Below are 19,060 nucleotides of genomic sequence, written 5' to 3' on the forward strand. Positions count from 1 at the left end.
ACTCCCCCTGCTTGTGTTCCCTCTCTCACTGGCTGTCTCTATCTCTGTCAAATAAATAAATAAAATAAAATAATAAATAAATAAAAATCTTAAAAAAAAGAAATGCCCACTTTTGTTATATGCAAATAATGAATCATGGAACATTACATCAAAAACTAAGGATATACTGTATGGTGACTAACATAACATAATAAAAATTATTATTAAAAAAATAAATAAAAAAAAAGAAATGCCCACTTTTGAATCAGTGAGTATTTGCTGTGCAGTCCCCCTCTATTTATTCAGTACTTTGTTAACACAAGACATGGTTCTAACTGGTAAAAATGCTAAAAAGGAGAATTGTATGATGTCCATTAGTAAAGGCATCCTTTTACTGTATGGACAGAGATCACATGGACTTATCAGCCCTTTGGTTAACTTTCTGATAGGGGCTAGGTGAGAGAATTTAAGTTACAAACAATATAATAAAAAGGCAGGACACTACTTGAAGTGAATATTATAATTCTTATTTTTTTTTATTACATCCTAAGAACATTCCCAATAGAAGGATATTCCCAATTGAAGTATATCTGTGAAATACACAATAAAACAGCTGAGAAACATATGCAATATACACAAGGTTTACTTAATACGAACTTTTTTTTTTTTTAAGATTTTATTTATTTATTCGACAGAGACAGAGACAGCCAGCGAGAGAGGGAACACAAGCAGGGGGAGTGGGAGAGGAAGAAGCAGGCTCATAACAGAAGAGCCTGATGTGGGGCTCGATCCCATAACGCCGGGATCACACCCTGAGCCAAAGGCAGATGCTTAACTGTTGTGCCATCCAGGCGCCCCTACTTAATACGAACTTTTAATGAGGTGTATATGTGTTTTCACTCTCATATCTTCTCCCTAAATTCATGTCTCACAGCCACTCACATTTAAACATTTACCCAAAATTTTAAAATGAAAAATTTCAAACACAGAGAAAAGTCACAATTTTTTTTTTCCAGTGAAAATCCTCTTCCTTTATATCAACTACCTGGATTCCGCGATTGTTTTACTATGTTTGGTTCATCACATTTCCATCCATCTATCCATATATCAATCCACCTTATTTTTTTTGATACATTTCAAAGTCAGCTGCAGACATTAGCACATGTCAGCATATATATAATTCAGTTTAAATATTTATGACATTTATTTAAGCATTTTTTTACATACTTGGAATCTTCCTTCAATATACACAGTATGCACATGTGGAAAATCTTTTATTACAATGGGAAATAATCTGCTTTGACAAACAGTGATATCAAAAAGACTCTTGATTATAATTCTGATTGATGGTCAGAGTTTAACTGTGTCCTTTACTTTCAAAATACGTGTATTTGTGACTTTTAAGAAGCTAATTACTAACCAGTAAATGGAATCACTGATCTATACACTATCAATCATTTAAAACAATTAACCAAATAAATTAGTCTGTCACCACAAAGCAGCAATGGAGATCTTCTTATTCCTTTGTTACAGCCACGTGATCTTGAATCATTAAGGCCATTAGATGGGAAAACAAAGATTCTAATGTCACAGGACTTTCTATGTTTAATTTCTCTTGCCAAATACTCAACTACTATAATCATTTCTCTATTCTTTTTCTTATTATTTTTTTAAATCTTAAAACCAGGTTCTCCCCAGGCTGGCTAATAGAGATGGAACTAAATGGAAGACCCTCTAGAACAGGGGTCAGCAAACTTTTTCTGTAAAAGGCCAGAGAGTAAATACTTTAGGTTTTGTAGGCCATAGAGCCTTGGTCACTAATCAACTCCGCTGCTGTAGCACAATGCAGCTGTAAACAAAAATTTATTTATAAAAATAGGGAGCACTTTCAGTCTGAATTGTAGATTCTCACTGAAAATCCTATGCTTACTCATGCTTAAGTATATGTGCAATATGAAGGACACAACTTTTAATATTTTTGTCAGTTGTGATTGTTTCACATGTGTAAAATCTTGGTTTGAACGTTAAATGGTGGGCAAGTAATATAGCTGTGCATATTGTTAAGTAATTTTATTGCATGAATTTCTATTTCAATTTTAATTCTTATTAATTTAAATTCAACTTAGTTAACATATATTTTCAGGGGTAGAATTTAGTGATTCATCAGTTGCATATAACACCCAGCGCTCATTACATCAAGTGCCCTCCTTAATGGCCCCCAGTCACCCCAACCCTCCACCCACCACTCCTCCATCAACCCTCAGTTTGTTCCCTATAGTTAAGAGCCTCTTCTGGTTTGCCTCCCTCTCTGTTTTTATCTTATTGTATTTTTCCTTCCCTTCCCCTATGTTCATCAGTTTTGTTTCTTAAATTCCACATGAGTAAAATAATATGGTATTTGTCTTTCTCTGACTGACTTATTTCGCTCAGCATAATACCTTCTATAGTTCCATCCATGTTGCAAATGTACTGCAAGAATTTTTTTTATTGTTAAGACCTAAGTTACAGAAACTACTGCTCTTATTGAATTACTTTGGGAGCCATAACTGCTTAAAGACGGTCAACATAGGGGTGCCTGGGTGGCTCAGTTAGTTAAGCGTCTGCCTTTGGCTTAGGTCATGATCCCAGGGTCCTGGGATTGAGTCCCATGTCAGCCTCCTGTTCAGCGGGGAGTCTGCTTCTCCCTCTGCCCCTCCCCTGGCTCGTGCACTCTCTCTCCCCACCCCCATAAATAAATAAATAATCTAAAAAACAACAACACAAACTAAAAAGCTGAAGCATGAAGGTAAAAAAGGCCAGAAAAACACATGTACATACGATTCAAGTCTGAGAAGGGCAATGGGGAAACAAACGCAAAAAAACTAAGGAAATAGTGGCTGAAATTCTTCCAAATTTGATGAAAATTCACTGAAAAGCTCAATGAATTTCAAGCAGTACAATACAAAACATATCATACAGAGTTATAGTCAACCAGTAAAAGCCATTAATAAAGGGAAAATCTTTCCCACAACTTTAAAAAGAGACACATTATATACACAGGGTATCAACAATAGGAATGACAGCTGACTTCTCATCAGAAACAATGCAAGCCAGAAGAAACTAGAGACTGTTCTAAAGAATGAAATTAAAAGAAAAGCTGGAAACCAAGAAATTGTATATCTGGTGAAAAAAACCTTCAAAAGACATTATCAGGCAAACAAAAGTTAAGAGAGTTTGTCATCAGATTTTCACTATAAGAAAATACTTCAGGATGGAAGAAGAGGATTCCTCCCTATACAGAGGAATAAAGACCACCAGAAACAGTAAATATGTGGCTAAATGTATATTTCTCCCTTGCTTTTAAATTTCTTCAGAAGAAACTGCATGCTTAAAGCAAAACAATAACAAAGTATTATAAAAGTATTATAGAAGTAAAATGTATGACCACAGTAACATGAAGGACAGGAAGGGGAAATAGAAATATACTATTGCAAGGTTCTTACTTTATATGTGAAGTGGTATATTATTTATAGACTGTGACAAAATAAACATGCCTATTTTCAATCCTAGAATAACTTAAAAAATACAATAAGGATGTATAGCTTAAACTGCCCATTGGGGAAATAAAAAAGGCTCATTATATACGTAAGGTGGCAGTAAAAGAGAAAAAAAAATAGAATGAAAAATAAATATCAAAGTAAAATACTTAAACTCAACCATACTGATAATTACATTGAATGTAAATGGTCTAAACACTCCAATTAAAAGGCAGAAATTGTTAGACTCTATAAAAAAAGATAGCATATGTTGTCTGTGAGAAATAAACTTTAACTACAAAGACACACAGGTTAAAATGCAGAAAGTTATACTATACAAACACTTATCATAAGAAAGATGGAGTGCCTACATTAATATCAGAAAATGGAGACTTCAGGGCAAGGAAATTAAAATAAAAAGGGTCATTTCCTAATTATAACAGTAATTTTACAACTATACTTGAAATTAATGTGAATACCATGTGTAGATAAGAATGTAGAACACACGAACTCTCATATGTTGTTGGTGGGAGTGAAAAATAGAACTGCTTTGGAAAACAATTTTATAACTTCTCATAAAGTTAACATACACTTATCACATGACAGGCAACTTTGGTCATAGTCCTTTCTTGAAGAGAAATATAAACACATACCTGCAAAAAGACTTATAAACAAACATTCATAGCAGTTTTACTTGTAATAACTAAGAACCAGAGTCAAACATCCATGTACAGGTGAATGAATAAAAATAATTGTGATATGTTCTAATAGAATACAACCCAGCATAAAATGGAATAAACAGGTGCTACAAGCAATAACATGGATGAATCTAAAAACATGATGTTGAGCTAAAAAAGCCAAATACAAAAGAAACATACATTCATATAAATTATAGAATAGGAAAAACTAATCTGTAGTGACAGAAAGCAGACCAACAGTCACCTGACACAGAAGATGGGGGAATGACTACAAAGGGGCATGAACAGAATGATCAACTGTCCTGGTTTGCCTGGTGCTATTCTGGAAGAGCCCTCAGGTCCTGGGCACACTGGGATGTTTACTCACCTCAGGCCGTACAGAGGAACATTTTTGGGGTGGGGGAAATGTTCTAAATCTTAATTAGACAGCGGTTATGTATGTTTGTTGAAGCTTATTAAACTGAATACTTAAAATAGCTACTTTTATTTTACGTAAATTACATCCTGATGATGTTGATTTAAAAAGTAAAACAGACCATTATGTAATTTGTGATGCATTTACTACGCTAAATAAAACCAGATGTTTATCGTTCTTATGTTGCTCTGTTAAGGCTAGCATTGAAAGTATCAGAGTCTATATCAAACCCTACAATCAGAATTATTTTATATACAATATGAATAGTCTTTAAGGAAGCGAAGGTATGATTTAAGATGCAAAGGAATGTAAGAAAGGTAAGACAATCAACAGGCATTTAAAGATTTTTGATCAGCCTCTTAAGTCATTCATTCATTCAGGACATTTACTGAGTTTCTATCTTCAAAGAACTCTAGGGCAGAGAGACTTACAAAATCTGCAAAGATCAGTACAACAAAGTTTAAGTGTAGATATGTGTGAGGTAAAAGTGCTACCCTGCACGAGTGAGGAAGGGATTCAGGAAAGGCTCTGGAAGGAAAGACAAGAGCTGATTTTATGTAAGAAGTCTAGGAAGTAAATGAGTCAGAAGCATATTCTCTACACACTAAGTGTGATGTAGAAAATGGCCTGATTTGGATAAAGTAAGAGCTGAGTGGTGACAGAGACTAAGAATTGGATAATGGAGGGAAAACAATGTTAAAGGCTGAAAGGTAAGTGGCTGACAGGTTATGAAGAGCAAAGATTCTAAATGCATCACTATCTGTAATCAACATAATAAATATAGGACAATTTAACAAACTGACTGTCCTATTTCTATTTGAGTATATCTTTAGGTTTTATATTATGTTTTATTATATGCAGAGTATATTTCTACCTGACTTACTCTAGCTGAATTATGTATTTGGAATCTTTCAAATTATATAAATTGAAACTTTTCATTTTATAAATTAAAAAATATGTTTGAAATGGACCTCATCATTTCAGATACAAATCAAGTGTTAGAGTTCCCTTGAATTTTAAAAGACAGAAAAATAGTTTCCCCCAAAATTTTAGACTACGGATATACTTAAAAAACAAAACAAAACAACCAACCAACCCAAAAATAAAACCTTATTTCTGGATTTCCTCAAAACCGAGTTCCTCAACTTAAAGGAAATGAAACTGCATATAAATGTTGTATGTATTTTCTGTAAGTATGATAGTCCACATAATTAAAAAAAAGGAGGGGATGTTAAAAATTATCACACCATTGGAAAAAGTATATATTCTCAGTTAACTATTATTAGAATAAGACCTTTCCATTTATTGCAAAAAAGCACTTTTTCTTTGGCCCATCATCCTAGATCATGAGGGGTTAGGTGGTGAAAAGATCCAAAGAATCAGAAATCAGTTGGCCACACTCCTCTGGGATGCTGTGCATGGTCAAATTCATCATTTCATTTGTACCCAGGTCCCATCCACATTTGTTCTAACATTTTCTCATTCATTTAGCTACATATGTATGTAGACACTGACAAATATTAAATTAGGAATTAATTTACTTCTTCAAAGAAATAAAGCTAGAATCATCTGACAAAAGCTAAGAATACAGCTTTCACAGCTTTATTTTTAATAGCTCAACACCAGAGGTCGCCAAACTTCAGCAATAGAAGGCTGCATGTACAGCCTTAAAAGCAAGGGTGAAGTAAAAGAAATCCTGTTAGAAAGCTGTTATTCTTCTGCTTAAAATCTGCAGTGGTTTCCAATCACCTACAGGCTAATGTGGTCGGGCCACTGCCCACAGCTCTAGCCTTCTCTGCCCCACTAAACTCATATTCTACTATACCCACAATTCAGAACCTTAAGCTCAAACGATAAACACACAACAGAACCATTTTCAATAAGCATCTGCCCAAATTCATACATATGTCCTCCATTTCCTTCCTCTCTCTAAATGGTGAATATCTTTTCATGTTTCAAGATTTAGCTTGTTACGTGTCCTATGATGCCTTTCCAGACAGCACTACCTCCACATAGAATACTTCTGCCTTTGTACTCTGCCCAGACTTCTGGGATACCTGCCTTACTCTATTGTCCTCAGTTGTTCCTCTCTTCCCCTTAGTCTCTGAACTCGTTGAGAGCAAGGACCCTCTATGTTCTAGTCCAGCACCTAACAAAAACAACAGTAGTAGTTAAAGTGATACGCACCCTGAAAGACTAAAGGGACACATGGCTAGGCCTATATATAATGAAACTTTTTAAATAAGTGGATAAAAACTGAATTAACATAGAGGCAAGAGAGATTATATGTACCATGGTTGAATAATGAAACATCTTCACTTCTGCAAAAAAGAACTGTTTTTCAGTTTTGGTAACTCTCAGGTTGGCTGCCTATACCATAAGCTTGACAAATGTCTCTGATTTAAAAACTAGAAAACATGTCACTGAACTATTCTATTTCAAAATATCAGTATCTAATGATATTGGAATCACTACATTTTTGCTCCCAGGAAACTAACATAAAATGTCATTCCCTCTGGCATTTCCCTACAATTTGAAGGTTTTCCTTTTTAAAATCCACTAGGTAGGAGAGCCTGGGTAGCTCACTCAGTTAAGCGTCTGCCTTCAGCTCAGTTCATGGTCTTGGGGTCCTGGGATCAAGCCCCATGTTGGGTTCCCTGCTCAGCAGACTTCCTCTCCATCTGCCCCCTCCCCCATTCATGCTCTCTCTCGCTTGCTCTCTCAAGTAAATAAAATCTTTTTAAAAAAATTCACTGTAATACTTAACTTTCAACATTTGTAGATTTTATCCAATTTCTATGTCTTCCCTACAATATATGATTGAAATTTTGGTATAAGAAACCCTTGTTTTGGGGGCGCCTGGGTGGCACAGCGGTTAAGCATCTGCCTTCGGCTCAGGGCGTGATCCCGGCGTTATGGGATCGAGCCCCACATCAGGCTCTTCTGCTATGAGCCTGCTTCTTCCTCTCCCACTCCCTCTGCTTGTCTTCCCTCTCTCTGGCTGTCTCTATCTCTGTCGGAATAAATAAAAAATAAAATCTTTAAAAAAAAAAAAAAGAAACCCTTGTTTTGGGGTGCAATGTTTCTCCCTTCCAAATTTCAAAAGGCAAGGAATAAAAAAGCTGGAAAAAGAGGAGCACGTATTTTTAAATCTCATTAGAATTTCACTGAAAAGGGCAGCAAGTTATCATGTTATTTGAACACAACTAAATGATTTGGCTAAAGTATTCAGCCTAGGGAGGATGAACTAGTGTAGGAGGGTCCCTTTATGTGTCTGTGCTCTAGTCCATTCACTCTTACACCATCTGTCACTTAACTTGATGTTCCCCTCCCCTTCTGGAAGCCAGGGGATAGACATATAAATATGAGAAGTCTTCTAGAGTCTTTTGCAAAATTACGGTCAGAGTTTATTGCCTTCCTTAAAATATGGTGGAAACAACAAAGTTACCTTAGCAACACAGTTCCACAGATAGACGCCAGTATTCTTTTTTAAAAATAACATCTTTATTGAGATATACTTCACATATCATGAAATTTACCCCTTTAAAGTATATAACCCAGTGGTTTGATAGTATATTCCCAGAGGTGTACGACCACCACTGTCATCTAATTTTATAACATGTTCATCACCCCAAAATGAAACACTGTACTCAAGAACAATCACTTTCATTCCCCACTCTTCCTAAGCTCCTGAAAACCACTAATCTACCTCTGTCTAACAGATCTAAACAGATCTGTTTATTTTGAACATTTCATATAAATGGAATCACACACGGGGCCTTTTGTGCTTGACATTTTCTTTATCCATTCATCAGATGATGGACATTTGAAATGTTTCCACTATTTGGCTATAAATAATGCTGCTATGAACATTTGTGTAAAAGTTTTTGTGTGGACATGTGTTTTCAATGTTCTGAGGTACAGACTTATGAATGGAATTGCTGGGTCATATGGTAATTCTATGATTAATATTTTAAACATTTATGCAAACCATTTTTGGTTTGCACCATTTTACAATCCCACCAGCAATGTATAAGGGTTTCAATTTCTCCATATCCTCACTAACACTAGTTATTGTTTGTCTTTTTTGTTCTACCTATCCTAGTGAACGTGATGTATTCATTACGGTTGATCTGCATTTCTCTAATGAGTAAGGATGTTATGCATCTTTTCTTGTGCTTCCGGGCCATTTGTATGTTTTTTAAAGAAATGTTTATTCAGACTCTTTGCCCACTTTTTTATTGGGCTGTCTTATTATTGTTGAGTTGTAAAAGTTCCTTATATATTCTGAATGTAAGTCCCTTATAATATACAGGATTTGTAAAATTTTTCTCCCATTCTGTGGATTTTTAACTTTTTTGAAAAAGTTTTAAAATTTTGATGAAGTTCAATGTATCTTATTTTTTCTATTATCGCTTGTGTCTTCTGTGTCATATCTAAGAAATCACTGCTTAACTGAAGGTCACAAAGGTTTCCTTCTAAGAGTTTTACAGTTGTGGCACTTGCCTTTAGGTCTTTGATCCATTTTAATTTTTTTAATGTGGTATGAGGTGGGAGTCCAACTTCACTCTTTTGCGTATGGATATTTACTTCCAAGCTCTAAAAAGACTGTTCTTTCCCCCACTGAATTGCCTTGGAACCCTTGTCTTATCACCATAAGCGTAAAGGTTTATTTCTGGACTCTCAATTCTAATTTATTGATCTATAGGGCTATGCTTGTGTCACTATGTCTTTTTTTTCTCTCTCTTTTTTTTTTAGCATGACTGACAAAATTGTAAGACATATTAAGTGTATATCCTGGTGATCTCATGTACATATACATTGTGAAAGGATTCCTACCATCTAACACATACATCACCACACACTTTTATCCTTTTTTTGGTGAGAACATTTAAGTTATACTCCCTTAGCAAATTTCAATTAAATAATGCAGTGTTATCAACTATAGCTGCCATGTTTTACATCAGATCTTTAGGCCTTACTCATAGCTGAAAGTCTGTACCCTTTAACAACCTTTCCTCATTTCTCCCCACTCCCCAGGCCTTGGAAACCACTCTTCTACTCTCTATTTCTAAGATTTTGACTTCTTTCGTTCCTTTTTTTTTTTTTTAATTTCACATAAAGTGATACCATGCGGTATTTGTCTTTCTCTGCCAGGCGTATCTCAGGGTAATGCCCTCAAAATCCAACTATGTTGTCGAAAATGGCAGGATTTCCTTCTTTCTAATGGCCAAATACTATCCCATTGTATATGCACTTGTCTTGATTACTAGAGTTACATAATAAATTCCTAAAATCGGAAGTACAATTCCTCCAGTTTCATTATGCTTTTTAAAGATTGCTTTGACTCTCATTATTTCTTGAATAAAATTTTATCCTTGGAAACAAGGCCCCTCGTCCTCCCCCAAAAAGGTAGCTATTTTGATTAAGCAAACTACTGAACATAAGTATAACAGTCATTCTTGGCTGACACATATTCAGAGGAGTCAAAATACCTTTTTTCCCTCAACCAAAGTAGTATGCTCAACAAAGGAATAAAGAAAGGAAAGGGGTGGCAGCGGTATGTGTGGTGGGGGATGGGGGGCGGGGGGCGATCAGAATCTCTTCAGTTAAAAAAAACCCCACTTTATTGTTCTAACTTTTAAAATATCACACCCCCTTTCGAGACACATAAATATATTTTTTAAAGACTTTATTTATTTATTTATTTGAGAGAGAGTGACTGAGAGAGAGCACAAGCCAGGGGAGAGGCAAAGGGCGAGGGAGAAGCAGACTCNTCTAACTTTTAAAATATCACACCCCCTTTCGAGACACATAAATATATTTTTTAAAGACTTTATTTATTTATTTATTTGAGAGAGAGTGACTGAGAGAGAGCACAAGCCAGGGGAGAGGCAAAGGGCGAGGGAGAAGCAGACTCTCCCTGCTGGGCAGGGAGCCAGATGCGGCTCTATCCTAGGACCCCAAGATCATGACCTGAGCCTAAGGCAGAGGCTTAAACAACTGAGCACCCAGGCGCCCTGAGACATGTAAATATTTTATTCACACATCACCCAACTCTTGCTTCCTTTGAGAATCACTAACACTATAGTGATTTTTTTCATATTTTCTTTCTATCATTTTATCAATAAAACAAAACATGACGCAGCACTCAGTACACTTTTACAAACTATAAATGACCCTCTCCAAGATTCCAGTGTTTCTTTTTATGTTTTTCACTGCTCAACTGTTAAGAATCATTGCTCTCAAAATTTCTCATCTTTTGCTAAAAAAGGAAGCAGAGATTTCTCAGTAAACATTGGTCTTGAAATCAGGGTCTGGATTATGAATACCGTTAACCTGACAGATTTCTGACCCTGTCCCATTTCTCACCTGCCTCTTTACATACTTTATAGATTATGCGAAAGAAAAATAATATACTACACCAGGGCCCTGAGATTAAGCAAATACACAAAAGAACTAAAAATGCAACTGTGCAAAAGAATGTGCAGTTGCTAAGTGAAGAGTACTTATGTCCCAAGATGAGTAATCCTATGAATGGTTTTTTGACACAGATCCTAAAATATAACTATCAGTAAATTGGTTTTGAGGTAACAATGTCACGAAACTTCATTTGTGTATAAAAATTTCTTTAAATAAAACTACTGGCAACTTATTAAATTATTTCACACTGCTTGTTCTGGGGAATGTAAAGATTTCAAATAGATGTCATTCTCAAGTCAAAAGATGAATGGGGTCACATTGCCAGGAAACCACTTTTCATACCTATAGTGCACAGAGATTTAACCAAGTACAACGAGTAAGTTACTGTAGAGCCAGTAAAATTTCATAGTAGTAAGTTAAAACTGATGTTTCTCTTGGTCTACAGAAAACATTACTTAATGTAAAAATGCAGATGAGCAATTACATTAAAATAATTATTAAATGCCTCCTTTACCCATTCACTTACTTTAAAAAATGCTGACATCATATTTACTGTAGACAGTCACCAAAAAGAGTAACCAAAGTACCTTGTACTAGTATAGGGATATTTAACCTAGGGTTCCTGGATGAGCTTTAGAAACCCCAAGAATCACCTGTATGTAAAATTCTGGTATGTATGCATTTTTCTGGAGGACAGTCTATTGCTATAAACAGATTTGCAAAGTGGTCCACGATCCAAAAGTTATTAAAAATTGCTGCTCCAGTCAGTAACAGACATGGAAAAATTTAAATAATAAAAGAATGAATTAAGGAATCAAGTATTTGGTTTATAATTACATATAATATATATTACAAGTAAAAGTGTATACCACAACATATAATGGGGGTATACTCAGATGTTCTGGAAACTGGAAAAAAGAGACAGAATTAAATTTAATATATTGTTTCTATGGTCTGTTACCAACACAAGAGCTCTATAATATAAGAAATGTCACCAGGTAACATATGATTAAACTCCAAATTCATGTTAGCAAAAACACATCATGGATCCATCAAAAATCTTAGGAAAATAAGTATTTTTTATACTTATTAAACTCTGGTTTAACGAATATCTTAAAGTTCTGACTGAGAGACTATTTGATAGTGAAAATGTTAAGCCAGGAAAGAAGAGTGTATGCATACAGGTGCTGAACAAGCCATAATATGGGGATACGATAACTGAAAATCTAAAACATTTGCTAAACAAAGATAGTGAAAGTTAAGGTTGAGCTGTACCTGAAAGCAAAGAAATCCCCCATTATAACTTTGATTACTTTAGATGAAGCACAATTAGACCTAGTCCAAAGACATCTCAAACTGATCTGGTATATTCATTACAATAAGATTTAGGGGCTTTTTCCTTTAGTTTGTGATCACATTTTTTTTTTAACACCAATATATAATAAATATGGTTCAATCAGTTCTGGATATCAAGTTGACATACGGATCGTATTTTCCCCCCAGAGCTATAAAATTCCATAAGCAGAGGACGCCAATTTTCTAAAGATGAATCAGATAGAATTTTTTTTGACATTTTAAAACATGCCTTTAATGTTCAAAGAGAAAACAAAGAAATAGATTTCATTAAGCAAGAACAGGCCATTGTAAAAGGAAAAAACTCCCACGTTATACTTAGTTGTCACATCTCCTAGCTTCCTCCAATCTCTGACAATGACTTGGTCTCCCCTATTTTTCATGACCTTGACTCTGACTGCTTTACCTTGTCATATATATCTCGTTTGGGTTTGGCTGTTTTCTGATGATTGGACTAAAGTTACATATTTTTGGCAAGAATACAAAGAAATGATGTATCCTTTCTCTATCATGGGTTTCAAGATGTGAATATGTTTTATTATTGTGATGTTCACCTTGATCACTGACTAAGATAAATTTTGACTGGTGATGGGTAGTAAGGAGGGCACGTATTGCATGGTGCACTGGGTGTTATACGCAACTAATGAAGCATCGAACTTTACATCGGAATCCGGGGATGTACTGTATGGTGACTAACATAATATAATAAAAAATCATTAAAAAAAAAAAAAGGTGGGGGGATAGTGTTTGAAAGAACATGGGAGTCAAACTGAGAGTTCTAATGGCCAAAGTTGGAGCAATGTGAGCAAAAGAAATAATGAAATCATTGGAATTATAATCCCCAGAATAATAGTAAATATCCATGAGTCCATACTGATATAGATATGAAATGGGGAAATGAACAGTTCTCATTTATGGTAGAATTCCAATGAATAACTGTGGAAGGATGGTGGATTGAGGGAAGTAGAAAATAAGCATTAGCTAAACAAAGTAATAATTGTTGCAGACGGGATCCACCAATTGATTGTAAAATTGGTGAGTGAAAATTTGAGAAGAAGTAAAATTTGTATAGATTCAAAGTATGTCCCCCAAGATCTTCATTCATCGTAAAGGGAAAGACAGTAACTTCACTCAGATAGAATTTTTCTATCACCCAGCCTCTCCCGGATATGGTGGTAGTGGTAATCATCATCATTTTCCTAGGATTAATGAAAGGATTAAAGTGGTATTGTATGTCCAGTGCTTAGCTCAGGGCCTGATGCAAAGTAAAGTCTCAATGAGTGGCCGCTTTTGTGATTAGCAGTAGTTTCCCAATATTTGAAAATGGAGACTTTTGAGGAGCCAAGGAATCACTGATCTTTTTGTCTAAATTATACTATAAGCAGCAATCAGTCAAACTGGAAGACCAGGAAAACAATTATTTAGATAAGCATTTATAATAAAATGTGGCTCTCTTAACTCAGTATGTTTTTGTTTGCTAACAAAAGATTCCAGCACAAAACAACCGAAAACATCTTTGTTTTCATAGTTTCTGTGACTACTAAAAGACTGAAAAAACCAACATCACAGAGCAATAAAAAGTGAAAATCCTCTCCTTTTCCTCGCCCCTTAATTCCACTCCCCACTGCTAAAACTTTTTTCTTCTAAATCTTTCTCTACTGATAGGAATCATAAGAAATGAAGTCCATCTACTTAGCTGTAATAGCATAATCAAAAGATTATTTGGATCTTAATGTTTCCTACTTTCAAATTCTTAAATAAAGCTTCTATCAGAGATAAGATTTTATTAGCTCTTAACCTATGTAAGAGCTAGCTAGGTAGCCAGATATCTAAATTGAGTAATTATTGCTAAGAGAAATTAAACAACAATTAGTAAAGTTGCTTTACAAGATAAATTAAGTAACTTTAATTGCCTTATAACAATTTTATTACTACAAATAATTTAAGTATCTATATGTTTAGTGTCATGTTTTTCTGAAAGAGATATATCCAAATCTAAAACTACGGAAGCTACACTGAAATTCTACCATCAAGAGGTGGGACTCTAAATTCTGCTCTAAAACTCTTCCATTAGAGAGCAATGGTCAAATTATTACTAAGCGTAAATAAATGTTTCCGGAATAAATAAAGGCAATAATATCTCTAGGAACACTAATTAATTTAAAATTTGAAATTCTACAAAAAAAAATTGGTTTCTTTCAAGTTTTTAGTTTTGTGGTATTTTAATCCAGAAATTGAACTTTACACTGAGTTCACCTTTCCTTACTTGAAATTTGTATTTTAGAATATGGAGGGGGAAAAGAAACTATTAGTAAAATTTATAGCATTCCCAGGCCCAGAGTTTCATAGAGCGGTGCCACTTCAATACATTTGGGGAATACAGGGTACATTTGTCATTTACGTAAGTTAATGACAAATCTTTGAGAACTCAAATATATCATGTAATTTCTTTTCAAGGCAGTAATATATCACTTTACCTTCACAATGCTATTCTTCTCAATATCAATTATGTAATTCAGAATACAATCATACACCAGAATCTATACATATTCAAAAATCACTTAAGTCAAAATATACTTATTGTGAGAAATGAAATGATTTAGTAAAAAAGTCTACAAAACAGATGGCATTTTTGTTTAAACATATATATGCACAGAAAAGGATATAAAAATATTTATAGAAGTTATTTTTCATGATGTGCCAGAACAGTGACTGTTTTTGTTCTTTTCTTTGTATTTGTATGCCTGTATCTTCTCAGTCTTCTGAACAGAGCATAGAAAATATAGGGTAATCATAAAACAAAGTTATTGCCATTAAAAAAAGCTACCTCCTCCAAGTCTTCAGAAGACTCTTTTCTAAATAACTGTATTGCTATGACTAATAGCAGAGGTGCCACAGGACAATGCTATGTCACTGAACCTATGTTTGTGAAACTCCTGGTAGAGAGTCTCCCAAAATACTATATTTTTCATCAGATATCTGAAACCACATCAGATATTTCTTGAGGTTATAAAGAAAAAAAAATCTTATTTGAAAAGTCCCTGGCATAATGAAATCCTGATCTAACAATCCTATCTATGAAATCAACCTCAGAAAGTTGTGTACTTCATGCTTAGAAATGATTTTTCAAGACTTTCAATTCCATTCTGCTTTATAATTTTAACTTATTCGAAGATAACATTATTGGATTTACTCCAAATATTTTGTAAAAGTCTTCTTATTAGAGGGTAGGGAGAGAGGAAATTAAAAAGGTTGGTTAGAATGAGATGAAGTTAGCTCAGTTTATAAAATGGACATGGGCATCTGAGCCAATAAAATTTAATGAACAACATATAGAACAATCACAACTTACTTTATTAATTCCTAGGTAATTCCAAATTCATGAATGAACAAGGATTGTCTTGCAGCTTAATTCAATTTAAATCTTTACTGGAAACTATTCTGGTGCCCTTAGATAATGAAACACAACAATAAAAAAAGTCCCTGCTCAGAAAGTTTATAAAGTAATGAGGCAAATCTACTACATATAAAATACTTGAAGTCTGCTGGATGATTGTTCATTTTTTGCATAAACTCAGATTCAGAGAGAAGAGTATTTTACTGGGGGGGGGGGTTCAGCTATCTCCAGATACTCCAAAGGAATCCCCATGAAATTTTAAAGGGAGAAAGTATCAGAAAATAACAGATTTTCATGGATTCCCTAATTACTATCACCTCAAAAAAACTGAGAATTGAATTGGGCACCCACAAGACCATATTTCATGTAAAATTCAAATCTATTCTTGAACTCCTAATTAGCAATAATGACAATATCTAAGGTGTAAAATGTGTTTAGCAACGCTTAACTTTGAAAGTTAACCTACACAACTTCTTTTCTAATTTACAACTTAGATCAAGAAGACTAGAACAGTTACATCAGAACTAGTTATGAATTTTTATTTCAATGAAACGTCACAGATATTAAAATTTAGGGAACAGAAATACAGGATCAACAAGATTTTAGAGCTATATTAAACACATACGCAAGACCTGTACAATGTTTATTAACCTCTATGCAATAAGGTTTAGAGTCATGCTACTCACACACACCACAACACAATGTCTATTAATCTCTATGTAATGTATAAACTTCAGGTCACCAAAGGGGTGGTAAACTAATACCAGAATTTCATTTATTCTGGGCAGGTACGCTTAAAACTGTAAAACAGATCAAGATGCCTTGGGATCCTAATTCCCTTAGTTCATATCACCTTCAAAACATCTATAGACAGTGATCTTGGAACTACACCAGGGTCGTGACTATGTTCCTTACATATAAATGCAAGATGACAAGATAACCATAAATGAAAAGAGTGTTTTATTTTAGAGTTGGCCTACTACTACATATTGATCATGGACAACTTACAACAATAAGCCCTAAATGAAAATGAAGTCTTTAACCATCAATAACAAACTGGTAGTTTCTACTATTAAACAAGTACAAACCAAGGAGAAAACTAAAGTAAAAGGATTGTAACAGTGGTGGTGCAAAAAGCTCTAGATATAAAGGTTTATAAGATATGATGGCAAGCATGGGATACAGACTTATCACAGATGGCTAATTTGTTTCATAAATAATTTCATTTGTATCATGTATGAACTGAAATTAGTGACAAAGAATAAATCATCACAAAGTTTTAAACTATAACACATAGAAAAGCAACACAATTTTAATAAGCTAAACATAAATAACAAATAGAAGAGCAATATGCCCAGAGAATTATAGTACGGTGGGCTCAAGTACGTCAAGTGAAAGCCTGGGGATAAAAGAAATGCTGAATGGCTGCACCACAGTATAGGTCAAACCATGGCCCAATCTCCTGTTGTTTTGGGCCTTTGAACTAAGAACTGATTTTACAGATAATAATCAGCAATCAATTTCATGATAGAGAATACTAACTTTGAACCCCAATTAAAAGAAATGTTATAGTCCCCCTCCAAGGAACTCTAATCTAATTAGTAGATTTGTATTACAAAAAATTTGTGCTCAATTATTGTATTTTTAATTTCCTCAATGAAAAATCTGCGGAAATTTGTTTTCTTTTGTGGCGTATCTCTATGACATCCTTGATTTGTGTTTTAGCCTACAAAGCCTAAAATATTTTATGTAGCCCTCTAAGAAAACGTCTGTCAACCCCTGAATTAGAATATTAATTTGAATAATGGGGAATGAGCTTTTAGGAAACCAAATGACCAAACTATTTGAACTTAGATCTGAGTGTAGTGTGGGAATCAGAAAGTAGATCTGATGAACAAAGGTTAAAGTTTAATTTGAAACTAAAGATGGCTACACCAAAAAGACTGCAAATACTACAGAGGTCTCAGGTGCATACCATAAAAAAATCATATGGATAGTAAGGAAGATTTCTGATCACACGCTGGTCTTTTCAACCATACTTGCACACATTAATATTTAGCAAAATCACCCCACCAAAAGTAACATATTTTTATAGAATGAAGCACAAGGAGTTTTAAGTAACATAATCATAGTCCTATGTGCAACTGATAAAAGCTACTGAGGAGTTATGGTTCGGCAAAGAAAAACTAAATTCAATGTATCTAGATACAGAGCAGACTGAATCCTAAAGTAGTGCTTTGATGTTGGAAGAATTTAAGGAAACACTGGAAATCCATCTGTCAGGAATAGAACCAAAATGGTTCTTTCATTGACTGGAGCACTGGACTACATGGCCTCTAAGGAGATTTTCAATTTTACATTTCTAAGAAATATTTAGAAAATCAAGACTAAAACCCAGAAGACAGCATGTGTTGTTGCTTTAGACAAACTGTAGCCTTAGAATGAAGCAATCTAGTGGTCTAAATATACAGACACTTGATTTTTTTTTAAGGGGGTGGGAACTTTAAGGTCTCAAATATTAAAAACTTTTAAAAATTACATTTAAAAAGCAATTAAAATCTCAGCCTTAGCGTTCTTAGGAGACAATATTAATCCCAAGGTAATAATATTTTAAATCTGGTGTTGTTAATAAAAGTGCTGATAAGATCTAATAAATAAAATTATATTAAACACATAAGTCGAAATTCCGCTTCTGTTAGTGGTCTGCTTGTACAAATAGACAGTCATTCTTTAATTCTATAAATATTTACATATTGAAAAATATAAGCATCATGTGCTCAGCAGAATATTAGGAGCAGAGAGCACAGTGAGCAAAAATACACACAGCTTGTGCTTTTATTTGGTTTATATACATTTTAGCGATCTTAACGGCTTTTAAGTACTTTAAATAGCAGATATATCCATTTTTTTTTGCATCAGGTATCTAAAATACCTTTTATAGGATCATATAACAGAAGAGTAATTCAGTTAGAAACCAAAAAGCTGTGTTCTTATACTTCCTCTATAGCTGACCTTTTTATGTGATCCTGGATCACTTTCTCCATTTTTAAAGCTTTTCATGGGTGTGGGTGATATGGATTCTTAGAATAAGAACAAAATTCACCGCAGTTCAAAAATTCTGATTCAAACTTCTCACCTTGATTATTTCCACCAATTGATCCACACCACTGTCCCCTGGAAATATTGGTTGTCCTAGTAACAGCTCAGCCAACACACAGCCTGCAGACCATACATCTGTAAAGAAAAGAAAACAAGAATTACTAATGCTTGTAGCTTAAGT

The 19,060-nt window shown here is 34.3% G+C and overlaps 1 protein-coding gene across 5 annotated transcripts in view; it reads right to left on the bottom strand.

Moving 5' to 3' along the window:
* The window catches only part of GSK3B (glycogen synthase kinase 3 beta), a 200,912-nt gene that overhangs the window by 48,132 nt on the left and 133,720 nt on the right, over positions 1 to 19,060 (bottom strand). For all 5 annotated transcript variants that reach the window (XM_034659109.1, XM_034659097.1, XM_002915254.4 and 2 more), the window contains one exon: positions 18,917 to 19,014. In XM_034659109.1, coding sequence (XP_034515000.1) covers positions 18,917 to 19,014 — 98 coding nt within the window. The remainder of the gene's footprint in view (positions 1 to 18,916; positions 19,015 to 19,060) is intronic.

The sequence above is a fragment of the Ailuropoda melanoleuca genome, chromosome 1 (genome assembly GCF_002007445.2).
Source record: "Ailuropoda melanoleuca isolate Jingjing chromosome 1, ASM200744v2, whole genome shotgun sequence".
In the NCBI taxonomy this organism is placed as follows: domain Eukaryota; kingdom Metazoa; phylum Chordata; class Mammalia; order Carnivora; family Ursidae; genus Ailuropoda; species Ailuropoda melanoleuca.